This window comes from Paroedura picta, chromosome 5 (genome assembly GCF_049243985.1).
Source record: "Paroedura picta isolate Pp20150507F chromosome 5, Ppicta_v3.0, whole genome shotgun sequence".
NCBI classification, from domain to species: domain Eukaryota; kingdom Metazoa; phylum Chordata; class Lepidosauria; order Squamata; family Gekkonidae; genus Paroedura; species Paroedura picta.
Window position 1 is genome coordinate 16,691,314 of NC_135373.1, and position 21,208 is coordinate 16,712,521.

At 49.5% G+C, this 21,208-nt stretch overlaps 1 protein-coding gene across 1 annotated transcript; it reads left to right on the top strand.

Annotated features, from left to right (window-relative positions):
- The first annotated feature begins 4,543 nt into the window (after positions 1-4,543).
- Positions 4,544-17,937, top strand: LOC143837160 (cell adhesion molecule CEACAM6-like). Its single transcript, XM_077336686.1, has 8 exons — positions 4,544-5,059; positions 8,666-9,019; positions 9,654-9,698; positions 12,177-12,275; positions 13,482-13,564; positions 14,956-15,003; positions 17,025-17,065; positions 17,782-17,937. Exons 1-8 carry the CDS (start codon positions 4,996-4,998, stop codon positions 17,816-17,818), a joined length of 771 nt encoding a protein of 256 aa, XP_077192801.1. The 5' UTR covers positions 4,544-4,995; the 3' UTR covers positions 17,819-17,937.
- The last annotated feature ends 3,271 nt before the right edge of the window (positions 17,938-21,208 follow it).

Sequence of the window (21,208 nt, forward strand, 5' to 3'; positions counted from 1 at the left end):
CTGTGGGGAAAGGATAGCCTAGAGCAGGGGTAGTCAACTTGTGGTCCTCCAGATGTCCATGGACTACAATTCCCATGAGCCCCTGCCAGCATTCGGAATTGTAGTCCATGGACATCTGGAGGACCACAGGTTGACTACCCCTGGCCAAGAGGGACAACTCTGGACCCAATGAGGGGGTAGGGCTTGCAGCACAGCTGAAGTATCTTCCTGTCCGTGCAAATCCTTCTGCCTGCCATAAACCCACAGGGTATACAGTGTTAACTCTATAAAATCAGAGTCCAGTTGCACCTTTAAGACCAACAAAGATTTATTCCAGGCGTGAGCTTTCGAGTGTCTGAGGAAGAGTGCTTGCACTCAGAAGCTCCCGCCTTGAATAAATCTTTGTTGGTCTTAAAGGTGCAACTGGACTCTGATTTCATTGTGCTACTTCAGACCAGCACGGCTACCCATTTGAATCTTGTGTTCACAGTAGTGTAAGAGTGTTAATTCTCTGGTGTGAAAAGCTTTCACAAAGGGGTAAAAGAATACATGGCACAACCAACAGCTTCTGACAACGGGAGAAAACATGCAAATGCTCAGAATGTGGAAAGAAATTCAGTCGGAATTACAATCATCAGATACATCAAAGAATCCACATTTGAATGCTCAAAGCATGGAAAGACCTTGAACTGGAGTAGCAATCTTCAATGGCATCAATTAATCCACAACTTTTGAACACAGAGTGTAGAAAGAGCTTCATTCACAGATTCGACCCTTAAGAACATCAGAAGATCAGATGGTTTTCTCGGCCAGGGTTTCTTTATAGCCCTGGGTTTCCCAAATGGGCGGGAGTTGATTGAGTTTTACTATATTTTTCTGATTTGTCAAACATTTATCAGGTGATCTGACCATATATGGTCATGTCAACTCAACCACCCCTCCCAAAATGACCAGTGATGGGCCTGGAGGAATGGGAAGGGGACATCCTGGAGGCTGGCGTAACACAAGTTTTGCTGATGTGTGGACATGCTCTAACTTTGTGGTTGGAAGATTCCCCCTCTACAAAATTACTCACAGCAAAACCCCACTTTCCTTCCCAATGCTCTGTATCCTACCCCATCACTTTATAGTGCCTCCTTTCCATATTTCCAACCTTGTCATAGAATCACAGAATCATAGAGTTGGAAGGGGCCATACAGGCCATCTAGGCCAACCCCCTGCTCAACGCAGGATCAGCCCTAAGCATCCTAAAGCATCCAAGAAAAGTGTGGTCCATTCCGCACAACTTCAAAGTAGCAGAAGGGTTGCAAATGTAAACGCTACTAATTTGCAGTTCCACAAGATGTCGCATACAATCTGCCACACTCCTGAAACAGTCCCACAAAAAGCAATTCGTTGTAGCGCTTAAAGGGAAATCGGGAAAAGTGGATTCACCCTCCAAAAAGCGCTACACTCTTGCAAACAATCTGCAACACTAGCGGAAAAGACCTGTGCGTTCCCATTGTTGTGGTTCCAGCCAAGTCCCTCCCCCTGGCTCTCTCCTCTGAACTTCCGGCGAAGCGATCACCATTTTTTTTTTCTCGGAGTGAGCAGAAAGCAACAAACCAGCGAGCCTTCATTCACCCAGTGAGGCTTCTCTGGCTGCAGGCCCTCCACAGAAGTGCTTTAAAGTTCCCCTAAGTCCCCAAGCACCACACAGCCCCGTTTGCTAGTTCCCTTAATTTTTGACCGAAAATCGCGCCCATGCGGGGGGGGGATTTTTCTTTTCATTCAGGGGAGCATGGCAACGATGAATCACCAGCTCACATGCCAGCTGCCAGCTAAATGGGACTCTCTGTTGCAACGAATTAACGCATATTCGTTGCAACGTGTTTTTTGTGTTTTTTTGTTTTGTTTTGTTTTTTGCTTTTCTTAAAGGAAAAGGGGCTTTCCCGGAGCATGTTACCAACCGCCCATTGGCTGTTCATTTGACTGACAGCCAGGGGCGGGACAAAGCACAGGAAAAAACGCTTCCTGTCTAGCGATTTTTGCAAGACCGGAAATCTGTGGGAAACGAATGAAACGCTACCGGATTCAACTAAAAAAGCAGGTATGCATAACACCGAGATCGCACTTTTCCGCTCTGTGGGACCAATTGGCAACCTTGGTTCCTGTGTGGAAACACCTTGTGTATCCAACCTTTGCGTGAAGACTGCCAGTGAGGGGGAGCTCACCACCTCCTTAGGCAGCCTATTCCACTGCTGAACTACTCTGACTGTGAAATTTTTTTTCCTGATATCTAGCCTATATCGTTGTACTTGAAGTTTAAACCCATTACTGCGTGTCCTCTCCTCTGCAGCCAACAGAAACAGCATCCTGCCCTCCTCCACGTGACAACTTTTCAAATATTTAAAGAGGGCTATCATGTCCCCTCTCAACCTCCTTTTCTCCAGGCTGAACATTCCCAAGGCCTTCAACCTATCTTCATAGGGCTTGGTCCCTTAGCCCCAGATCATCCTCATCGCTCTCCTCTGTACCCTTTCAATTTTATCTACGTCCTTCTTGAAGTGAGACCTCCAGAACTGCACACAGTACTCCAGGTGTGGTCTGACCAGTGCCTTATACAATGGGACTATGACATCTTGTGATTTTGATGTGATGCCCCTGTTGATACAGCCCAAAATGGCATTTGCCTTTTTTACCGCTGCATCACACTGCCTGCTCATGTTTACTTTACAATCCAGAAGTACCCCAAGGTCTCATTCACACACAGTGTTACCTAGAAGCGTATCCCCCATCCAGTAGGCATGCTTTTCATTTTTCTGACCCAGATGCAGAACTTTACACTTATCTTTATTGTCAATGAATAGTATCCCATCAGAAACCAACCCGGAGCTCTTTGTCTCAAAAAACCCAACCTGGATAGGCCAAAAAAAGCCTGCTCCTCTCACATCTTGGACCTCAGCAGGGTCATCCCTGACTAGCACCTGGAAGGGTGACAGCCAAGGAATACCCCGAGCATGATATGGGGACAGGCAATGGGAAACTACCTCCCAATGCCTCTTGCCTGGCTTTCAGATAATCTTAGGGTTCCTAGAAGAATGAAGGCTCCCATTTATGAGTTGGTAGATGCTGACCTGCTTTGGACTGCTGAGATTTCTGAAAACAACCTAATGCCATAATAGCAGAGAAATAACATAGCCATTGTTTCATAGTTCTTCCAGTGCGGGGTCAGTATGCAGGAGTGTACTCTTTGTGGGGGCTGAGTGGCTTGAGCCCCCCCTCCCCCCCAGCCAAACAACCAGTGCCAAATCATATTGACAAAGTCACAAGAGGGACTCAGGTGCAATGGCAGCTGAGGCCCAGGAATGCCCTGCCCCGCTGCTGTATGGACAGGCAAAAGCAGCAAACCTCCCACTCTGCAGGAAATAAAACCCTCCCTGTTTGCCACAGCCTCACACCAGAGGAAACCAGGAGAAGGCAGCTGCTTCGGACTCTGTGGCATAGCTGGTTGGTTTGACTGTGGCAAGAGAGAAACTTCCCACCATCTAGAAGGAGCACATTAACAGTGGCTGTGACAAAATGTGCATATTGCAATACAAAATGTGTACTTGTTCACGTCTTGCGGATCTCAAAGATCTAAAGTTTATTCTGTGTGGCTGGCTTGCCAGGTGGGTGTCTGGAGGCTGTAGAGGAATGGTTTCAGCATAGTCAGGTCAAACGGCAAAACGAGGTTCCAGAATGAAGAATACTAATTTTCAAACATCCTCATCAGTGGCGTTGCCTAAACTTTTTCTCAGTATCCATAAAATCCATGACAACTGCATACCTTAATATGCCTTTTGACTTTCACAATGTGGAATTCACTTTTCTATTAGCACATAAGAGCCTCTTGTGGCACAGAGTGGTAAGGCAGCAGACATGCAGTGTGAAGCTCTACCCGTGAGGCTGGGGGTTCGATCCCAGCAGCCGGCTCAAGGTTGACTCAGCCTTCCATCCTCCCACGGTCTGTAAAATGATTACCCAGCTTGCTGGGGGGTAAATGGTAATGACTGGGGAAGGCACCGGCAAACCACCCTGTATTGAGTCTGCCATGAAAACGCTAGAGGGCATCACCCCAAGGGTCAGACATGACCCAGTGCTTGCACAGGGGATACCTTTACCTTTATTAAACAGAAGGGCCTCCATGATTGAGATGAGCCAATGGCCAATGGGATGCTAAAAGATATGCTTTATTATTATTATATTATATAATTCATTAGTCTTTATTAGTATCTCATTGAATTATTTGCATAGTGATGTACTCTTTTTATTTGTTATTATTATATATTGTTCTATTTGTTTGAAAATGAATATTCTTTAATCCGGAACCTCGTTTTGGCGTTTGATCTGATAGCCACAGTTGTAAGACGGTAAAGTGATTAGAAAACCTGAAAAGGTTGACTTTTATTGCACAGCCACAGATCGGTTCTTTTCTTCATCGCTGATCTTCGTTGGACCAATCAGGATTCGTTCAGACCCTACAGGGGAGGCCTGGAGATCTCCCAGGTTTTCAAATGATCTCCTGACGACAGAGGTCTCTAGCGCAGTGACTCTGAAAGCTCCTCGCCTGCCAGCCTACTGGACTCTGATTTTATTCTGCCACTTCCGACCAACACGGCTCCTCTTTTGAATCTGCCGGGCATCCTGTTCATCTTGACCGCCCCGCTGGGTCCTTGCTTTTTTCGACCGGGAGAAACTGTCTCTTTTGGACATTGGACTCTGCCCCCCTCCCCCAATTCCGCCTTCCTCAGGCGCACCTCCCCCAAACCTCCCGGAATTTCCTCCCGCGGAGTTGGCAATCCTCGTGCACCGCCCTCCCAGGCCGGCCGTTCCCTCCTGCGGGGCCCGCAGCCGCGCGTCTCCTTCCGACGGCTCCGCTTGCCAGTGCTCGGGGCGGCCTCGGTGGCGGCGGCCGGGAGAGAAGCGGCTCTGCGCTCCGTCGGGGGCAGGGAAGGGGGAGAGCAGCGGAGGCCGCCAGGGAGCCCCGGGGCCGGGATGGGCAGGCGGCAGGAGGAGCGGCGGGGATCGCGGAGCTCCTGGCAGGCGGCGCGCCTCGCGGGTAAGAGGGGTCGGAGAGCGGGAGGGGAAGGGCGGAGGGATTGCCCTGGCCTGGCCCTAGATCTCCCCCCACCCCCCGCGCCAATAACACGCAATTGAATTGTCCTCCCCCGCCGCCGCCGCCGCACTCCTCGTTTGGCGGAACTTTCGCTTTGGGCAGCGCCGTCCTTCCAGCTCTGCTCGCTTTGCCCGAGCTCGAAATGGCTCAGAAGCTCTTTGGGTCCTCCCCACTGAGGATTAGAAACCCCTCTATTTGCCCGAGGGAAGCTAACAAGGGGATTCTGCAGGGGCCTGGGCCGAGGAGGAGAAGAAGAGGAAGAAGAAGAGTTGGTTCTCATATGCTGCTTTTGTCTACCCGAAGAAATCACAAAGCAGTCGCCTTCCCTTTCCTCTCCCCACAACAGAGACCCTGTGAGGTGGGTGAGGTTGAGAGAGCCCTGATATCACTGCTTGGTCAGAACAGTGCCACAGTGAGCCCAAGGTCACCCAGCTGGCTGCGTGTGGGGGAGTGTAGAATCAAACCCAGCTGGCCAGATTAGAAGTCCGCTACACCAATGGTCCCCAACCCCCGGTCCGGAGACCGGTACTGGTCTGTGGATCAGTTGGTACTGGGCCGTGGCTCCTCCTCGTCCTCCTCCCCGGCTGCTGCCTCGGGGGCTGCCCTGCCACTCTGCCGCCGGCTCACCTTTGGTGCTCTCCAGTGGCCGCCATGGCTGGGGCTCCCCCTCTGCATGGCACTGTGCAGCTGCTGCTGGCAGCGCCCCCCAGTGGGCGGCGGGAAGTCAGGGAAAGCAAGTGCAGCAGGGGTTTAGGCGTCCCTCGGCAAAAGACTACCCCCACCTCCGGGCCTCAGTAAAATTGTCAAGCGTTGACCGGTCCCTGGTGATAAAAAGGTTGGGGACCAGTGCACTACACCAAACCAAGCCCCTTCTCCAAACTCTGCCTGCCCCAAATACTGCCCTCAAACCTCCCGGGTCTTTCAATGCTGGAGGTGGCAACCCCAGCTGTCATGCTTCCAGATCTGTAGCTATGACAGCCACCTGACTGCCACTGAAGGGCTGACTGGGCTGCAGAACAAAGACCTCAGCGCTTTCTTCTCTCGGGGACTGTCTCCTGCCCTTCAAACCTGAGCCAGAAGGCCACGAGCCCTGGGTTCTGGTCCTGCTCTCTGCAGCCTTTCCAGTTGTTGCATCTGCAGTTTGGGTTCCCTTATCATCTGGGGTAGTCAAACTGCAGCCCTCCAGATGTCCATGGACTACAATTCCCAGGAGCCCCTGCCAGCGAATGCTGGCAGGGGGCTCCTGGGAATTGTAGTCCATGGACATCTGGAGGGCCGCAGTTTGACTACCCCTGATCTATTGTGTGAACAGAGAAGAAAAGAGGCACTTTGCTGGCAGCTGAAATGTCCAAAATGCCCTCTCATTTCCTCTTCCTTTCTCTGGGTCTAAATTTGGGCGTGGCTCACTTAGTCCCCTGCTCTTGCTCAGGGGCCTCAGGACAGCTGTCGATTACATCGCCAACCAGACCGAAATATTGTTCCTTTAAACTGTACTGGATTTTGATTTTTTTTTTATTGTAAACCGCTGTGAGTTCTCTTTGCTGAGCAAAGCAAGGAATAAATCTTCAAAGAGGTTTGAACATGGTGTAGTGGTTAAGAGTGGCAGCTTTTAATCTAGCAAGCCTGGTTTGATTCCCTGGTCCTTCATATGCAGCCAGCCAGGTGACCTTGGGCTCCCCACAGTCCTGATAGATCTGTTCTCACAGGGTCTCACCTAGCTCACAGGGTGACTGTTGTGGGGAGAGGAAGAAAAAGCGTAAGCCACTTTGAGACTCCTCCGACTAGTAAAAAGCAGGTTAGAAAAACCAACTCTGCTTCTTCTAAGGAGACAGCAGACAAGCTAGCTAGCTTCTTCATGCCTGGGTTCAGCAGGGACTGGCGCTGCTTGTGCTGTCAAGAGAGAGGCATTTGGAGACATTTCCGTTCTGTTGCAAACAACTGTCCTGCACGTTGTGTCCAAGCCTTCAGCATGGGGAAGTCAGCATCATGGTTGCTCCATTCCGAGAAACCCCCGAGTTTAGTTCCTATTTTGAGGTGATTTCCCCTTTTGTATCCTGCTCCACAGTCAGAAATTGGACCATGACTGACCGAATCTTGTGGGGAAGCCCTAGGGCAGTGGTTCTCAACCTGGGGGTCAGGACCCCTTTGGGGATCAAACAACCCTTTCACAGGGGTCATGGAAGGGCAAGCAGCTTGGCCTGGGGGGCACCATCCACACAACAGCCTTGCAGGGTAGATCGAGATAGAGCATTCGTCTGTCTGGAGCAGCAGAAAAGAGCGAGATTGGCATGGTGGGACAAGAGGCAGAACTGAACGGAGAAACCCTGGGAAAAAAACAACTTATATACTATTTGGTCAGCTTTGGTTTAATTTCTGTGAAAGAACACTTGCAGAATTTTACGGTTGGGGGTCACCACAACAGGAGGAACTGTATTAATGGGTCGTGGCATTAGGAAGGTTAAGAACCACTGCCCTAGGGCAAAATGATGCATGGGGGTGGAGAGGACGGACAAAGAGAACTCCTTCTCCCAAAAGACTAGAAATGGAGGGTAGCCCATGACGTTGATGGGCAGTAGGTTCATAACAGTCACAAGGAAATACTACTTTACACAGAGAGGAATTCAAATGTGGAATACGCAGATATAAGCTTTAAAGGGGAATTGAAGGTGAGTGTATAAATGGCGTCTAGCCGTGGTAACTGAGGGGAACCTCCACATTCGGAGGCAGCCAACCTCTGAATCCAGGAGCCAGGAGGCAACTTCAGGGGAAGGCCTGAACCTCTAAGTCAGGGGTAGTCAAACTGCGGCCCTCCAGATGTCCATGGACTACAATTCCCATGAGCCCCCTGCCAGCGAATGCTGGCAGGGGGCTCCTGGGAATTGTAATCCATGGACATCTGGAGGGCCGCAGTTTGACTACCCCTGCTCTAAGTCCTGTTGTTGGCCCTGCAGAGGAACACAGTGTTGGATTAGAGGGGTTATGGGTCTGATCCAGTCGGGCTCGTCTTATGAAAAGGAAATAAAATAATAGCACTGAAGTGCTACAGAGCAAAGTTGGGGGGATATATGGTTGTTCTATAGCTGGATATCCTGCATGTCATATCAATAGATTTTCAAATTGTGGCTTTTTATGGGTTTTGTAATTGTTGCATTAATGATGTTTTCATAACGTTTTATTTCAACTGTAAGCCGCTTCGAGTTCTGCCAGAGAGAAAGGCGGCTAATAAATGCTTGGAATAAGCAAACCAGGCAAAGTGCTCCCTTTCCCTCTTGCTCTGAAGATGCCGTCCTCAGTTCCTCTTCCTGCTAACCAAGGTCCAGGGGATTCCTCTGACAGTGAACCCACCCAAGCCCCTGGAAGGACACGTTCTGGGATGAGACACCTTTCATGAGGCCAGAGAGCTGCAAGGACTGCCAGCCCATTTGCCTCAGGCCCTCTCCTGGCTCAGAGCACCCTGTGCCTCTCCCGGCCTTCGCATCTTCCTCCCCGGACCCAGTTTTCATTGCCTAAAATTAAAGCTTCTTCCTTTTCCTCCCCCCTCCCCTGCAGCTGCCGTCCTGAGTTGTTGCTTCCTGCGAACCCAGGCACGGGATATCCCTGTTACGGTGAACCCACCACAGCCAGAGGAAGGCCAGGAGGTCACTCTGACTCCAGGAGGAAGCACCGACATTTTTTCATGTAACTGGTTTCGAGGAGAAGATTTGCCCCCAAACCGGATCTTTGTATATATTTCATCATCTGGGCAGGAGAACGGACCAGGCTATACAGGGCGGGAGACCGGAGGTTCAGACTGCTCCTTGCACATCAGAAGTCTGACGCTGAATGACACTGGAAAGTATACAGTGTTAAAGACCACAAGCATGGGTCTTTCTGAAAAGGGAAGTGTGCAGATACAAGTCTTGGGTATGTTTTTTTCCTTCCACTGTTTATTGTACCATATAAAATCCTTAGCTTCTCAGTGACTCACTCCCTCACTGAGGGCCAATCAGAGGGCTGGCATGCTCACCTCTGTGCCTCTGATTGGTCTTCAGTTGGAGGGGCCTCCCTCACTGAGAGTCAGTCAGCCACCTTTTCTTTCTGAAAAGGGGAGTGCGCATATAGAAGTCTTAGGTATGGTTTGTTTGCGGTTTCTTATCTTTCAGGGATTTTGACCCCTCACCCTGTCGAGAGCTGGCCTAATGACTGTTTGGTGAGCAGAGGCCAACTGGGAGGCCAGAACGGCCCCAGAGAAGGAGGGCAGGGAGAAGGATGCCCACCTCCTTGTGGAGGGGGCAAAGAAGGAGAGGAATCCCTGAAGGACCTTCTTGGTTTGCAGTGCCAGCTCCTGAACACACCCTCCCCCTTATGTGAGGAGGAGTCTGCTAGCTCTTATTGTCAGTGGTTCCTCCTCCTCCATGCAGCTCCAGCAGAGAGAATAGCAGCTAATAAATATTTGAAATAAGCAAACAAATCAGAGTGCTCCCTTTCCCCCTCTCAGCCACTGTCCTGAGTTCTTGCTTCCTACTAACCCAATACCTGGTCGATCTCATTATGACAGAACTGGAACAGACATCGAAAGGACAAAACAACACTGTGACTCCAGGTAGCTTTCTGCATTTGCAGCTTAATTTAAATTCTTACAAAATTGAGGCCAGTATCTCTTTAATCTGCATCCTGTTCCTGCACTCTGTGCCTATCTTGTTTTTCAGATTTTGCTTCTCCAAATCACAAAGCGTAACTCTTCATAGTAATAAGAAAAATGAGATTGTGGAGATTTTTTCTTTTTCTTTCTTCTTTTTCTTTTCTTGAACAGTTGATTGTTCTCTGTCAATTGGTTTCCAGTAGGAGCAGCAGCTTCCACTTCTGAGCTTTGCGTTTTAGTGCTGCTTTCATTTTGCCTTAGCTTCTATGCTGTAAAAGCATTTTTTCTGCTTTATAAGCCCCCTTAACCTTATAATGATGAGCATTCATGTCAGTCCCTGCCTGCAGCTGATTCCTCTTCCACTCTCCCTTTTGATATGTGCTTCACATGATATGTGTGGGAGGGAAATGTTCTTTAGGGCTGCCCTCTCTATTCTTTTCTCCTGCTTTTCCCCATCTTGGCATTGTTTTAAAAGTGAAGGGGACATGTTCCACTAGAATTCCTTAAGAAAAATCTATTTCTTAAAAAAAAAAAGAGGGGAAAAAACTGGACAATTTTGTGAATAAGGCTTATAGGCTTTTAACTATAGCAAGGCTCAGGTGGCTTAGTCAGTAAGGTGCTTCTCCAGAGATTACAACTTTGTGAGTTCAAACCTAGCTGTGGTTCTTAATTTATTCCCCACACAGGATTTTTTTCCTTTTTTTTCCTTTTAAAAAGCTTATGTTTAAAATGGACCATTTTTAAAACATGAGTTTTGCAAAAGTTAAAAAATAAAAACTCCTGTGTGGGGGGAAAATTAAGACGCGGGAGATCCAAACTCACAAAGTTTCAATCTCCCGCAAGTGTCTTATTGACTGAGCCTCCTCTGCCATGTTGTAGTTTAAAGCCTATAAGCCAGGGGTAGTCAACCTGTGGTCCTCCAGACGTTCATGGACTGCAATTCCCATGAGCCCCTGCCAGCATTTGCTGGCAGGGGCTCATGGGAATTGTAGTCCATGAACATCTGGAGGACCACAGGTTGACTATCTCTGCTATAAGCTCTACTCACAAGATTCTCTTAGGTATGGTCTTATATTTTGGATATTTTTATCTCCCATCCTGTTAAGCAGGCTTAAACACTGTACAGTGAGCAGGGCCAACTTGGAGGCCAGAACAGACCTGGAGGGCTGGAGGAAGAGTGCTCGCCTCCCCGTGGAGCAGGCGAAGAAGAATCCCTGCAGGGTCTCCTCGGCTTGTGCTCACCCATCTTATAAGGTCTGGGGACTGCTCCCGCCCACCTTGCATGGATTAGGCAGAGACAAGCTTACAGCAGTGATTCTCATCTGTCTTGCTGCTCCAAGCCTTCCCAGGTTGTCAGTGGTTTCTTCCCCTACCTCATGCAGCTCCAGCAGGAAGGTTTCCTCTCCTACCTCATGCAGCCCCCACAGCCATTGATCTGGCATAACTTTTCCCAGTGGTCTAAATGGCCAGGCCTCTCCAGCAGGGAGTGTGGGGCTGGGAAACCAAAATTAGCATTGTGTTTGCAATTTAGTTTTTGGACTGTTCAGCGTTCTCATTTTCCTCACTTGTCAGTTCCTGTTTCGGGGGGGGGGGCACATGTGTTTATCTCCCTCTAGTGGCCAATTTGATATTACATCATTTTATGTCCAGCATTAAAAAGGAGATATGCCTGACCAAAACTGATGCAGTTTTGTACCGATCATCAGAGGGTGCCAGATGTATGCAGGGGGAGAACACCCCCCCCCAAAAAAATCCAGAAACTTACAAGGAAGGGAAATAAGAACAAGGTAAAGCCCTTTATCATCAATTATGATATTTTGAAAAGCAAAAAAGAGGACTTATTTCCCCATGGACTACTTCAAACAAGTGACCACTGTGACAAATCTAATTTTAAATACCCCTACAATTTAAGCTCTGATAACTTTTACTAACTAGGACTATTCCTAACCTTCCAACCCCAAAACAGATATTTGCATCCGTTTTTTAAAAAGAGGACAGCAAAAACAGAGGACACGTCCTCTACAAAAAGGACAACCAACCAGTACTTTATCAACAAGCCAAGAGTAACCTTCAGGGGAGGCAAAGGGCCGCATATTCATGCTCAAACAACTCAAATGTGGCACTATAAGAAAAGCTGGATTCTACAGCCTGGGATGGTAGAAAAGAGTTCAGCAACACCTAACAAAAACTTTGGCAAGGCATGAGCTTTTGTGATCACTTCTTCAGATCTGTAAATATTCTTAACTTACAGAGAGTGAGGCCTTCCCCTGAGGTTGCCTCTTCATAGGTGGACTGCCTCTGCACATGGAGGTTCCCTTTCGTCACCATGTCTACTAGCCACTGATGGATGCCTAACTACAGATCCTCTTGGCCTAGGCCTTTTCCTAGCAGTTTTTAATTGCACCCTCAAGTCCTTGAAAAGGTTATTTTCCTTTGCAGGAGATATTTCCATTTCCAGTTCCACTCGGGTTGCAGGAGCCGTCCTTGGGACGTTGGCGATCGCAGCTTTGGCAGGAACTGTACTGTACTGCTTCTTCCGTAAGTAAAAACCAGGGAGCCGGGGATTGACAGCACGAAATTGTCCCCTGATTTCTTCATCAGTGTCCTTTGGGCTGCTGTGCTTGGCTGTGGAAGCAGGATTTAAGTTTTTTAAAAGGTTAGAGCAGGGGTAGTCAAACTGCGGCCCTCCAGATGTCCGTGGACTACAATTCCCAGGAGCCCCTGCCAGCATTCGCTGGCAGGGGCTCCTGGGAATTGTAGTCCACGGACATCTGGAGGGCCGCAGTTTGACTACCCCTGGGGTAGAGCTTCTGTGCAGCCAGCCCATAGCTGAGCTACAGCATTGACTTCAGCAGATGTCCAAGTGGATAATGCTGACCTGGATGGCCCTAGAGAGCTCAACGCAATATTATGATTATGATGACTGATTCTTTTGGAGCCAGGAGATCCGAGGCAGCCAAGCAAGGGATATTCGGAGGTGGCTTTCCACTGCCTGCCTCTGCATCACGCCCCCTAGTGTTCCTCAGAGGAACTACCATCCAAGGCCTTGGAAGAACTCACACCCAAATCCCTGGAGGTCTCCAATCCCAGGGTCGGCCCCGCTTAGTTTCCGCAATCTAATGGGATCAGGCTAGCCCCAGACATGCCACCGGTGAATCTTTGTCACAAAATGACAGAGGAGCAGCTTGTTTTAGAGCCCCTGCAGAATAGTTTGGTCTGTCGTCTCCCTGGACAGAGTATTCCACCAGGCCGGGGCCAGGGTTACAAAGTCTCCAGTCCTGGTCGAGGCCAGATTAATTTCTTCAGGGCCAGGGATCCTGGGCATATTTTGCTCACTCAATCTCAGTGTTCATCAGGGGACATAGTGGGGGAACTTGGGAGCTGAGCATGGCGGTCCTTTTCAATAGCTGGATGGGAGACCACCAGGGAATTTCAGGGTCACTGTGCATAGACAGGTCCTGGCAAACCAACTCTGTGTGTCTCTGCCCTGGCCTGGATAGCTCAGACTAGGCCAATCTCATCAGATCTCAGGAGAAAAGCAGGGTTGTTAGTGGTTAGCCTTTGGACAGGAGGCTGCCAAGGAACTCCAGGGGCGCGGTGGAGAACCAGGCCATGGAAAACCACCTCTTGCCTTGTTGTGAGTCAACTGCGACTTGCCGGTTATTTCCTCCACCGATGCCACTTTTACGAGGGTAGGAACCAAATGTTTATGACTGACTTCGGAGTGTTCTGCCCCTTTCTCAGGCGCTCGACGGCAAGGAGATAATAGCTCCACGCTGACGAATCCAGCTTCTCCAGTATATGAGAATACGCTCCCTTCTGCCCAGGTGAGACCTTGAGCGAACCGTGGAAACTGTTGAACCTTTCCTTTTCAACACTGGGGCTGAACAGCAGAAGGACTTGGCTGTGGGACTTTGGAAGCACAAGGCTTCTCGTCTGAATTAGACCACCGCCTGTGCCAAAAAGGTGTGGCAGTAGCCGATTTGCACAAATAGCTGTCTGTTTTTAAATAAGATGCATATGTGCAAAGGACAACGGCTGAGTGTGTTTGCCTGACAGACGTCTCGGCGAGGATTTCTTATATAGACTGGAAACCCAGATCTTGGCCAGTGAATGTACAATCTAGATCTGGGATCCTCACTGAACCTTCCCCAGACTTCAGGCAGCTCCAGAGGAACTGGCTGGGGCCACTCTGTGATACAGGATCGTCTAGGACCCCATTTGGGGTTGCCTTGCCTCTTCCCCGGGGTCTCCAGGTTGCCCACCGCCATAGTGGATAGTGGCAGCGTGTTGGGGTGTGTGGTGGCGGCGGAGGCAGCAGCCGGTGGCTGGCGGAGGTGAGCAACGGCTGCGTTCACACCGCCTCAATTGTTGTGCACATGCATGTGCACACGCATTTCCAGCAGCCCACTGGCTCCTTCTGCAGCTGCCCAGCCTGCCTGGAGGGTCACACTGGCACCTGCCGAGGAATGCGGCAAAACGTTTTGCTCAGGTCTTTCAGATATGGCAAGAAAGCGACCTGTTTCCCCCCCCCATGGGTCCAAAGTTGCCCCATCCCGCTTGACTCTCTCCAGCAAGCCCTACATGCTCTGAAGCAGGGCCACTGCAGGATCCACACGCACACACGGTTACAAGAGGAAGGAGAGAAGTGGTGAGCCAAGGGAGCAAGACACACGCCCAAGCCTGGCCCAGAGCGAGACAACGAGCAATGTGGTTGCGGTGGTGGCAGCAGCCCCCTCCCCCAGGCAGGGCCCTCTCCCCCCTTCATTCACCTCCTGGGGGGGTCACCCATGGCCACGGCTGGGGGGCTGGTGGAAGCCCCTCCACAGGGCTAGCTGGCAGCTCCGCTAGCTGGGTCCCCGAAGTTGAGGTCACGGCGAAGAAAAGGTTGAGAATCACTGGTCTAGATGGACCTTGGTCTGACACAGCAGGGCTCTTCTGAGGTTCTTATGAAGGCCATGGCCTCTCTGCCCTGTTGTTGGCTCTCCAGAGGAACTGGCTGGCAACTGTGTGAGGCAGGATGCTGGACTAGGTGGACCCTCCCTGGTCTCATCCAGCAGGGCTCTTTGGGTGTCCTTATGAAGGCCTCGGCCTGTCTGCCCTGTTGTTGGCCCTCCAGAGGAACTGGCTGCCCCCTGTGTGAGTCAGGATGCTGGACTAGAGGGACCGTTGGTCTGATCCTACAGGGCTCTTCTTTGGTTCTTTTCTTCTTTTTCAGACCCAGGTCATGCTGATGAATTCTTTAGATACCAACAACACCTATGAGGTAAGTGGGGGGCGGGCACAGGTATCACCCCCCTGAAAGGTAGGGGACCACCAAAGAAACCTGGAATAGGCCTGAGAGTCAGAGGGAGGGGCCGATACTCCTTCACAATGGTCCACTGTTGGGCCAAGACAGCCCAGCTCTGCCTGTGGAGGAAAGGCTTCAGACTGTAAATGTTTGCTAGCATTTGCTCCCCTTTCAGGAGTACATTCTGCCACCCAGCACGAATGGCATCAACCCTATTAGCAGGACTACAATTAGGGATGCCAGGACTTCTTGGCTACCACCCGAAGATGGGGGAGCAGGTTGCCAGCTCCAGGTTGGGAGACTCCTAGAGACTGGGGAGTTTAGCTTGGGGAGAGCTCAGTGGGGTCTAATGCCCTAGAGCCTACCTGCTGAAGCAGCCATTGTACACTTTAGTCTGGAGATGGGCTTTAATTCCAGGGGATCTCCAGATCCCACCTGGAGGCTGGCATCCCTATTTAGGATTGCCAGTCCTGGACAGGGAAGATATGGGGATGGATCCAGGGGAAAGGGAAGTTGGTAGGGATCTTTGCAGGTTATGAGGCCATTCTTCGAAATCTCCACTTCCACTGGAGCAAGGCTGGCCAAGGCTGGCTCTCCAGATGTCCATGGGCTACAATTCCAATGGCTCATGCAGGGGCTCATGGAAATTGTTATCCAGGGACATCTGGAGAGCCACTATTTGCCACTCCTGTTGTAGGGGAAGGGATCCCTGCTGTCTGGAGGTCAGCTGTAACTCCAGGAGATTTCCAGGGCGCCCCAAGAGGCTGGATAAAGACTGTCGGCGCAATGAGAATGCAAGCTGAGAATGAGAACTGACAGTGGCTGTTCAATAAACTGATTTATTAATAAGGTTGTATCCGTTGTAATTCTCAGTGGACAATCTAAGAATGTAACAATGATTGATCAATTTCCAAAAAAAATTATACTATATCACCTAGGCCAGGGATCCTCAACCTGTGGTCCTCCAGATGTTCACGGACTACAATTCCCATGAGCCCCTGCCAGCAAATGCTGGCAGGGGCTCATGGGAATTGTAGTCCGTGAACATCTGGAGGACCACAGGTTGAGGATCCCTGACCTAGGCAATAAGCTCCAGACAATTTTTCAAAAAATTCCCATACTTTTTTGTACATGGGTATTAGCACGGGGCCACTGAAGACACATGTCATGGAGCACCAATCCCACATCAGGAACGGGCTCAAGGAAGCACTGCTGGTGACACGCTGGATGAGACATGGCCATAAAAAGGCTGAACTGGACTTTTGGGGGCTGGAACAAATCAAACATTGTTTCTTTCATGGAACGGATTTACAACAACATCTGTTGTAATAGGATTGCTTTTTAATTTTTCCATGAATACAATTAGTCCTGGGGGTCTGAATACATCCTGGGATCTGTCATGTTACTTGTAACAGCTTTCAATTAGGGTTAACTGATTACACCATTGTGTTTGGAAGATTAGTGACCATTGTGTTTGGAGGGTTGAAATAACTGTAATACAATAAGGTGAGTTTCTCGATGGGAATGTTTTGAAAAATTGTTTGGAGCTTATTGTCTAAGTGATATTGTATAATACTTTTTGGAACTCTAATAGACCATTGTATTTCATTGTAGGTTAAGATTACTACAAGATACATTGTAAGATTGAGACCCAGGTCTTTCTGTGGATGAATCATTTTTATACTTTACATGATGTTTGGTATATTTTGGTAACACAGATTTTTATGACATAGGAACACCATTGGAAAAGGATGTTTCCTGAAAATTTGTTATACAGCCTAGGTACCTATTTTGGTAGTGGGGAATTTGATTTGTAAACAACTCAACCATTGCTGAAGAATTTAATTATTGTTGAAGAATGTCTTACATTGTCTACTGAGAAGGACAAAGGACACGGCTTTATTAATAAATCTCTTCTCACCAGGAGGCTGACAAACCAAACCGACAACAACAACTCCAAAGGACATTCCCCATTTATGTCTCCATTTTCTCTCCAGGAGCTGCAGCACGGGGACCAGGCTGTGTACAATCAATTGAGGTGGGACACAAAGTCCCTCCAAACTTGAGCAGAAGTGGATTCCTCAGACCAGCGGGTCCGCTCCTTGGCCCTCGACCCCTTTAACTCTCTGGGCTTTCAACCGGCCTAACAGTTTTAGGTATTAGCTATGGCCTTCCCAATTGCAATGTATGGCTGCGAAAGTTGGACCATAAGGAAGGCCGAGCATCAAAGAATTGAGGCTTTTGAACTCTGGTGCTGGAGAAGACTCTTGCGAGTCCCTTGGACTGCAAGGCGAACAAACCGGTCAGTCCTAGAGGAGATCAGTCCTCACTGCCCCTTAGAAGGCCAGATCCTGAAGATGAAACTCAGATACTTTGGCCACCTCATGAGAAGGAAGGACTCCCTGGAGAAGAGCCTAATGCTGGGAGCGATCGAGGGCAAAAGAAGAAGGGGACGACAGAGAATGAGGTGGCTGGATGGAGTCACTGAAGCAGTCGGTGCAAACTTAAATGGACTCCGGGGAATGGTAGAGGACAGGAAGGCCTGAAGGATCATTGTCCATGGGGTCGCGATGGGTCAGACACGACTTCGCACATAATAACAGTTTTAAGAGCCTCCAGGCTGTGACAGCCACCCTTTGGGAACTCCATGCCCATGTTCTGAGAAGAAGAAGGGGTTTTAATCCCTGCTTTTCTCTATTCGGAGGAGTCTCAAAGCAAATTGCAATCACCTTTCCCTTCCTATCCCCATAACAGACACCCTGCAAGGTCAACGGAGATGAGAGATCTCTAAGAGAACTGCTATGCAAGAAGAATGAGAGAACTGTGACGGGCCCACAGTCACCCAGCTGGCTACATGTGGGGGAACAGAGGAGAATCAAACCTGGTTCTCCAGATTAAAGTATGTCATTCTGAAACCCTACACTACCAGGCTGTGACATCTGTGCTTTGGGAACTCCTCACCCACATTGTGAGAAGTAGAAGAGGAGGTTTTAATCCCTGCTTTTCTCTACTTGTAGGTGTCTTAATGGGGAAGGCACTGGCAAGCCACCCCGTATTGAGTCTGCCAAGAAAACGCTGGAGGGCGTCACCCCAAGGGTCAGACATGACTCGGTGCTTGCACAGGGGAGACCTTTAGGTGTCTCAAAGCAGCGTATAATTCCCTTCCCCTCCCTGCAACAGACACCCTGTGAGATAAATGAGGCTGAGAGGTCTAAGAGAACTGTGACTGGCCAGGGGTCAACAAGCAGTCTTCATATAGAGCAGTGGTCCCCAACCTTTTTATCACCGTGGACCAATCACCGGAGACCACTCAACGCCTTTTACTGGGGCCCGGTGGAGGGGGGTAGTTTACTCCTCTACTCTCAGCCACTGCCCTAACGCTCTCTGATCGCTATGGTAATGTTTAAACATCCCTTCAAAATAAGATACAGACATGCCACAACAATGAAGTGTGTTGTAAAGGGAAGGGGGGGATGAAGTAAAGGGGCGGGAGGGGCGGGGGGAGAAGGCATCCTTCGGGGCCCGCCTCCAATCAGTGGAAGGACCACATGTGATCCGCAGCCCACAGGTTGGGGATCACTAATGTAGAGAAATGGGGAGTCAAACCCTGCTCTCCTGATTAGATTCTGCTGCTTTTACCCCAACACCACGAGGTCTGTGAGCCGTCACCCCTGCCTTAGTCCCCAGGATGCTCCCATGGTTGACAAGGAAAGTCTTATTGAACCAAAAACAAAATCACACAATTGAAGAGGGAGCAGAGGTCTGCAGCGGAGTGTGAACTTTCACACAAAGATGGCACCTGATTCAACAGTCCTGTAGGTTGTCTCATCTGAAGCACCACCGGCTGATCAGGCAAGGTGAGATCTGTGGAGGCCTTGAGGCCTAGATTGATGGATGTTCCTCCATGATCTCTGCTGCCTGTTCCTTCAACAAATGATTTCTGCAGGTTGCCAACTCTAGGCCTGGAAATCCCTGGGGACAAAGCCTGTGAAGGGGAGTGTTTGAGGTGGAGGGCCCTCAACATGGTTTAAGGCCAGAGAGCCCATATTCTCTAGGGAGTTTATCACTGAAGTCTGGAGATCATTGTAAATCCAAAATGTGACCAGGCCTTGCCTGATAGTTGACAAGCCTAAACCCAAGCAAGGTGTACCCTAACCCAGCGGTCCCCAACCTTCTTGTAGTTGCGGACCACCTCCGAGGGTGGGAGAGAGCCGGCAGCCCAGCCGCTGCAGCTGCACGTAAACGCGCATGCGCAGTTGCTGCGCATGCACGTTTTTGCCACTAGGTGGCGCTAACTCGCGTGCGCAGAACTGGCGCGTGCGTTTTCGCCAGCAGGGGGCGCAAACATTCATGCGCGGCAGCTCCGTGCATGCGCATTTGCATCGCTGCCGTGCCGGTGGCTGTGCCTGCCTCTTCCCCCCCTCTCGCTGCGGCCCGGCACCATGGCCTTTGAGGCCCAGTGCCGGGCCGCGGACCGGGGGTTGAGGACCCCTGCCCTAACCATCCCTCAGGGGTCAGCGTAAGCATTGCCTACTTCCTTCATGCAACTGTGGATGAGAGTCTTTGGGAGGGCTCTCTGTGTGATTTAAAGCCAGATAGTCCTAAAGGGAAGGGGACCCAGTGGGTGAATTTGGGTTGGCCCCAGATTTCTTGTTTCCATGCTCTAGCTCAAGAGTGCTTTTGGCCAGCTTCATCTGCTCTGCCATTGCTGGGTTGGTCAGATCAAGCCACAGTGATCAATGCCTTTCTTACATTTCTTATTTTAAATAATACAGTATAAGTATCTTCCACAGTAATAATATATTTACTTACATACTAGAGAACAGTCAAACACAAACTTTAACAGTAACTTTTTCTCTGAGGGAAAGTCAAGGCTTCAGAGATATACTTTTTCTTTTGTTTACAAAAAGTAAACAATCTGGATGTTACATTTCATTTGCTATTCAGGCCCATTCTGCACTGGTTTAATGTAGCAGGAGTGTGGCAAATTGCAATTGCTACTAAGATACAGTTATGCACAACGTCGTACACAATCTGCCACACTCCTGAAACAGTCCCGCTAGAAGCGCTTCGTTGTAGCACTTCCAGGGAAATCCCAAAAAGTGGATTCACCCTCTGGAAAGCGCTACACTCTTGCAACCAATCTGCAACACTAGCGAAAAAGTTCTGTGCGTTACCATTGTTGCTGTTTCAGCAAAGTCCCTCCCCCTGGCTCTCTCCACTGATCTTCCGGCAAAGCGATTGCCATTTTTTTTTCTCGGAGCGAGCGGAGAGCAATGAACCGGCGAGCCTTCATTCACCCAGTGAGGCTTCTCCAGCTGAAGTCCCTCCACAGAGCTGCTTTAAGTCACCAAGCATAACACAGCCCCACTTGCAAGTTCCCTTTATTTTCGCGCCCATGCATGGGGGGAGGGGGTTTCACTCGGGGGAGCGTGGCAATGATGAAATGGCAGCTCACAGGCCAGCTGCCAGCTAGATGGGTCTCTACGTTAGGAGGAAGCAAGGAATCAAGGAATCAAGGAATCAAGGCATATTCGTTGGAACGTGTGTTTTTCTTTTTTTTTTTAAACATGTTCTTAAAGGCAAAGGGGCTTTTCGGAGCATGGTAACAACCGCCCATTGGCTGCTCATTTGATTGATGGCCAGGGGCGGGACAAAGCATGGCAAATATCGCTTCCTTTCTAGCAATTTTTGCTGAGACCGGAAACTTGTGGGAAACAATTGAAACGCAACTGGATTCCACTACAAAGGCAGGTATGCATAACGACGAATTCCACTGTTTTAAATTGCGCTTTTTCTTTCCATGATCAATTTGCCACATTGATCCTGGTGCGGAATGGTCCTCACAATACAGAAGTAGTGATTGATTTATATTTTATGACAGAATAAACCTGAACACACACCTAACCGTCAAAAGCTAACTTGTCAAATGGAATACTCCCATCATGCATCACTTCAGCCTCAAGAGTTTCTGCATGCAAGGATGCAAAACAAGAATTCCAACTCAGTTGCCTTTTGTGTACATGAAATGGGGCCTTTTCAGTGGCAGCCCCTCTTCTTTCTGTTGTCAGTGGATTCCCACAAACTTTAACAGTAACTTTTTCTCTGAGGAAAAGTCAGTTCTTCAGAGATACACTTTCTTTTTCTATTGTTTACATAAAGTAAAACAATCTGGATGTTA

What these genes read in the sequence shown, in the direction of transcription:
- LOC143837160 (XM_077336686.1), top strand. Translation starts at nt 4,996, where the DNA reads ATGGGCAGGCGGCAGGAGGAGCGGCGGGGATCGCGGAGCTCCTGGCAG. An exon ending in AAACAACACTGTGACTCCAG is followed by an intron (nt 9,699 to 12,176) that starts GTAGCTTTCTGC and finishes TTTCCTTTGCAG; the next exon opens with GAGATATTTCCATTTCCAGT. An exon ending in ATACCAACAACACCTATGAG is followed by an intron (nt 15,004 to 17,024) that starts GTAAGTGGGGGG and finishes TTTTCTCTCCAG; the next exon opens with GAGCTGCAGCACGGGGACCA.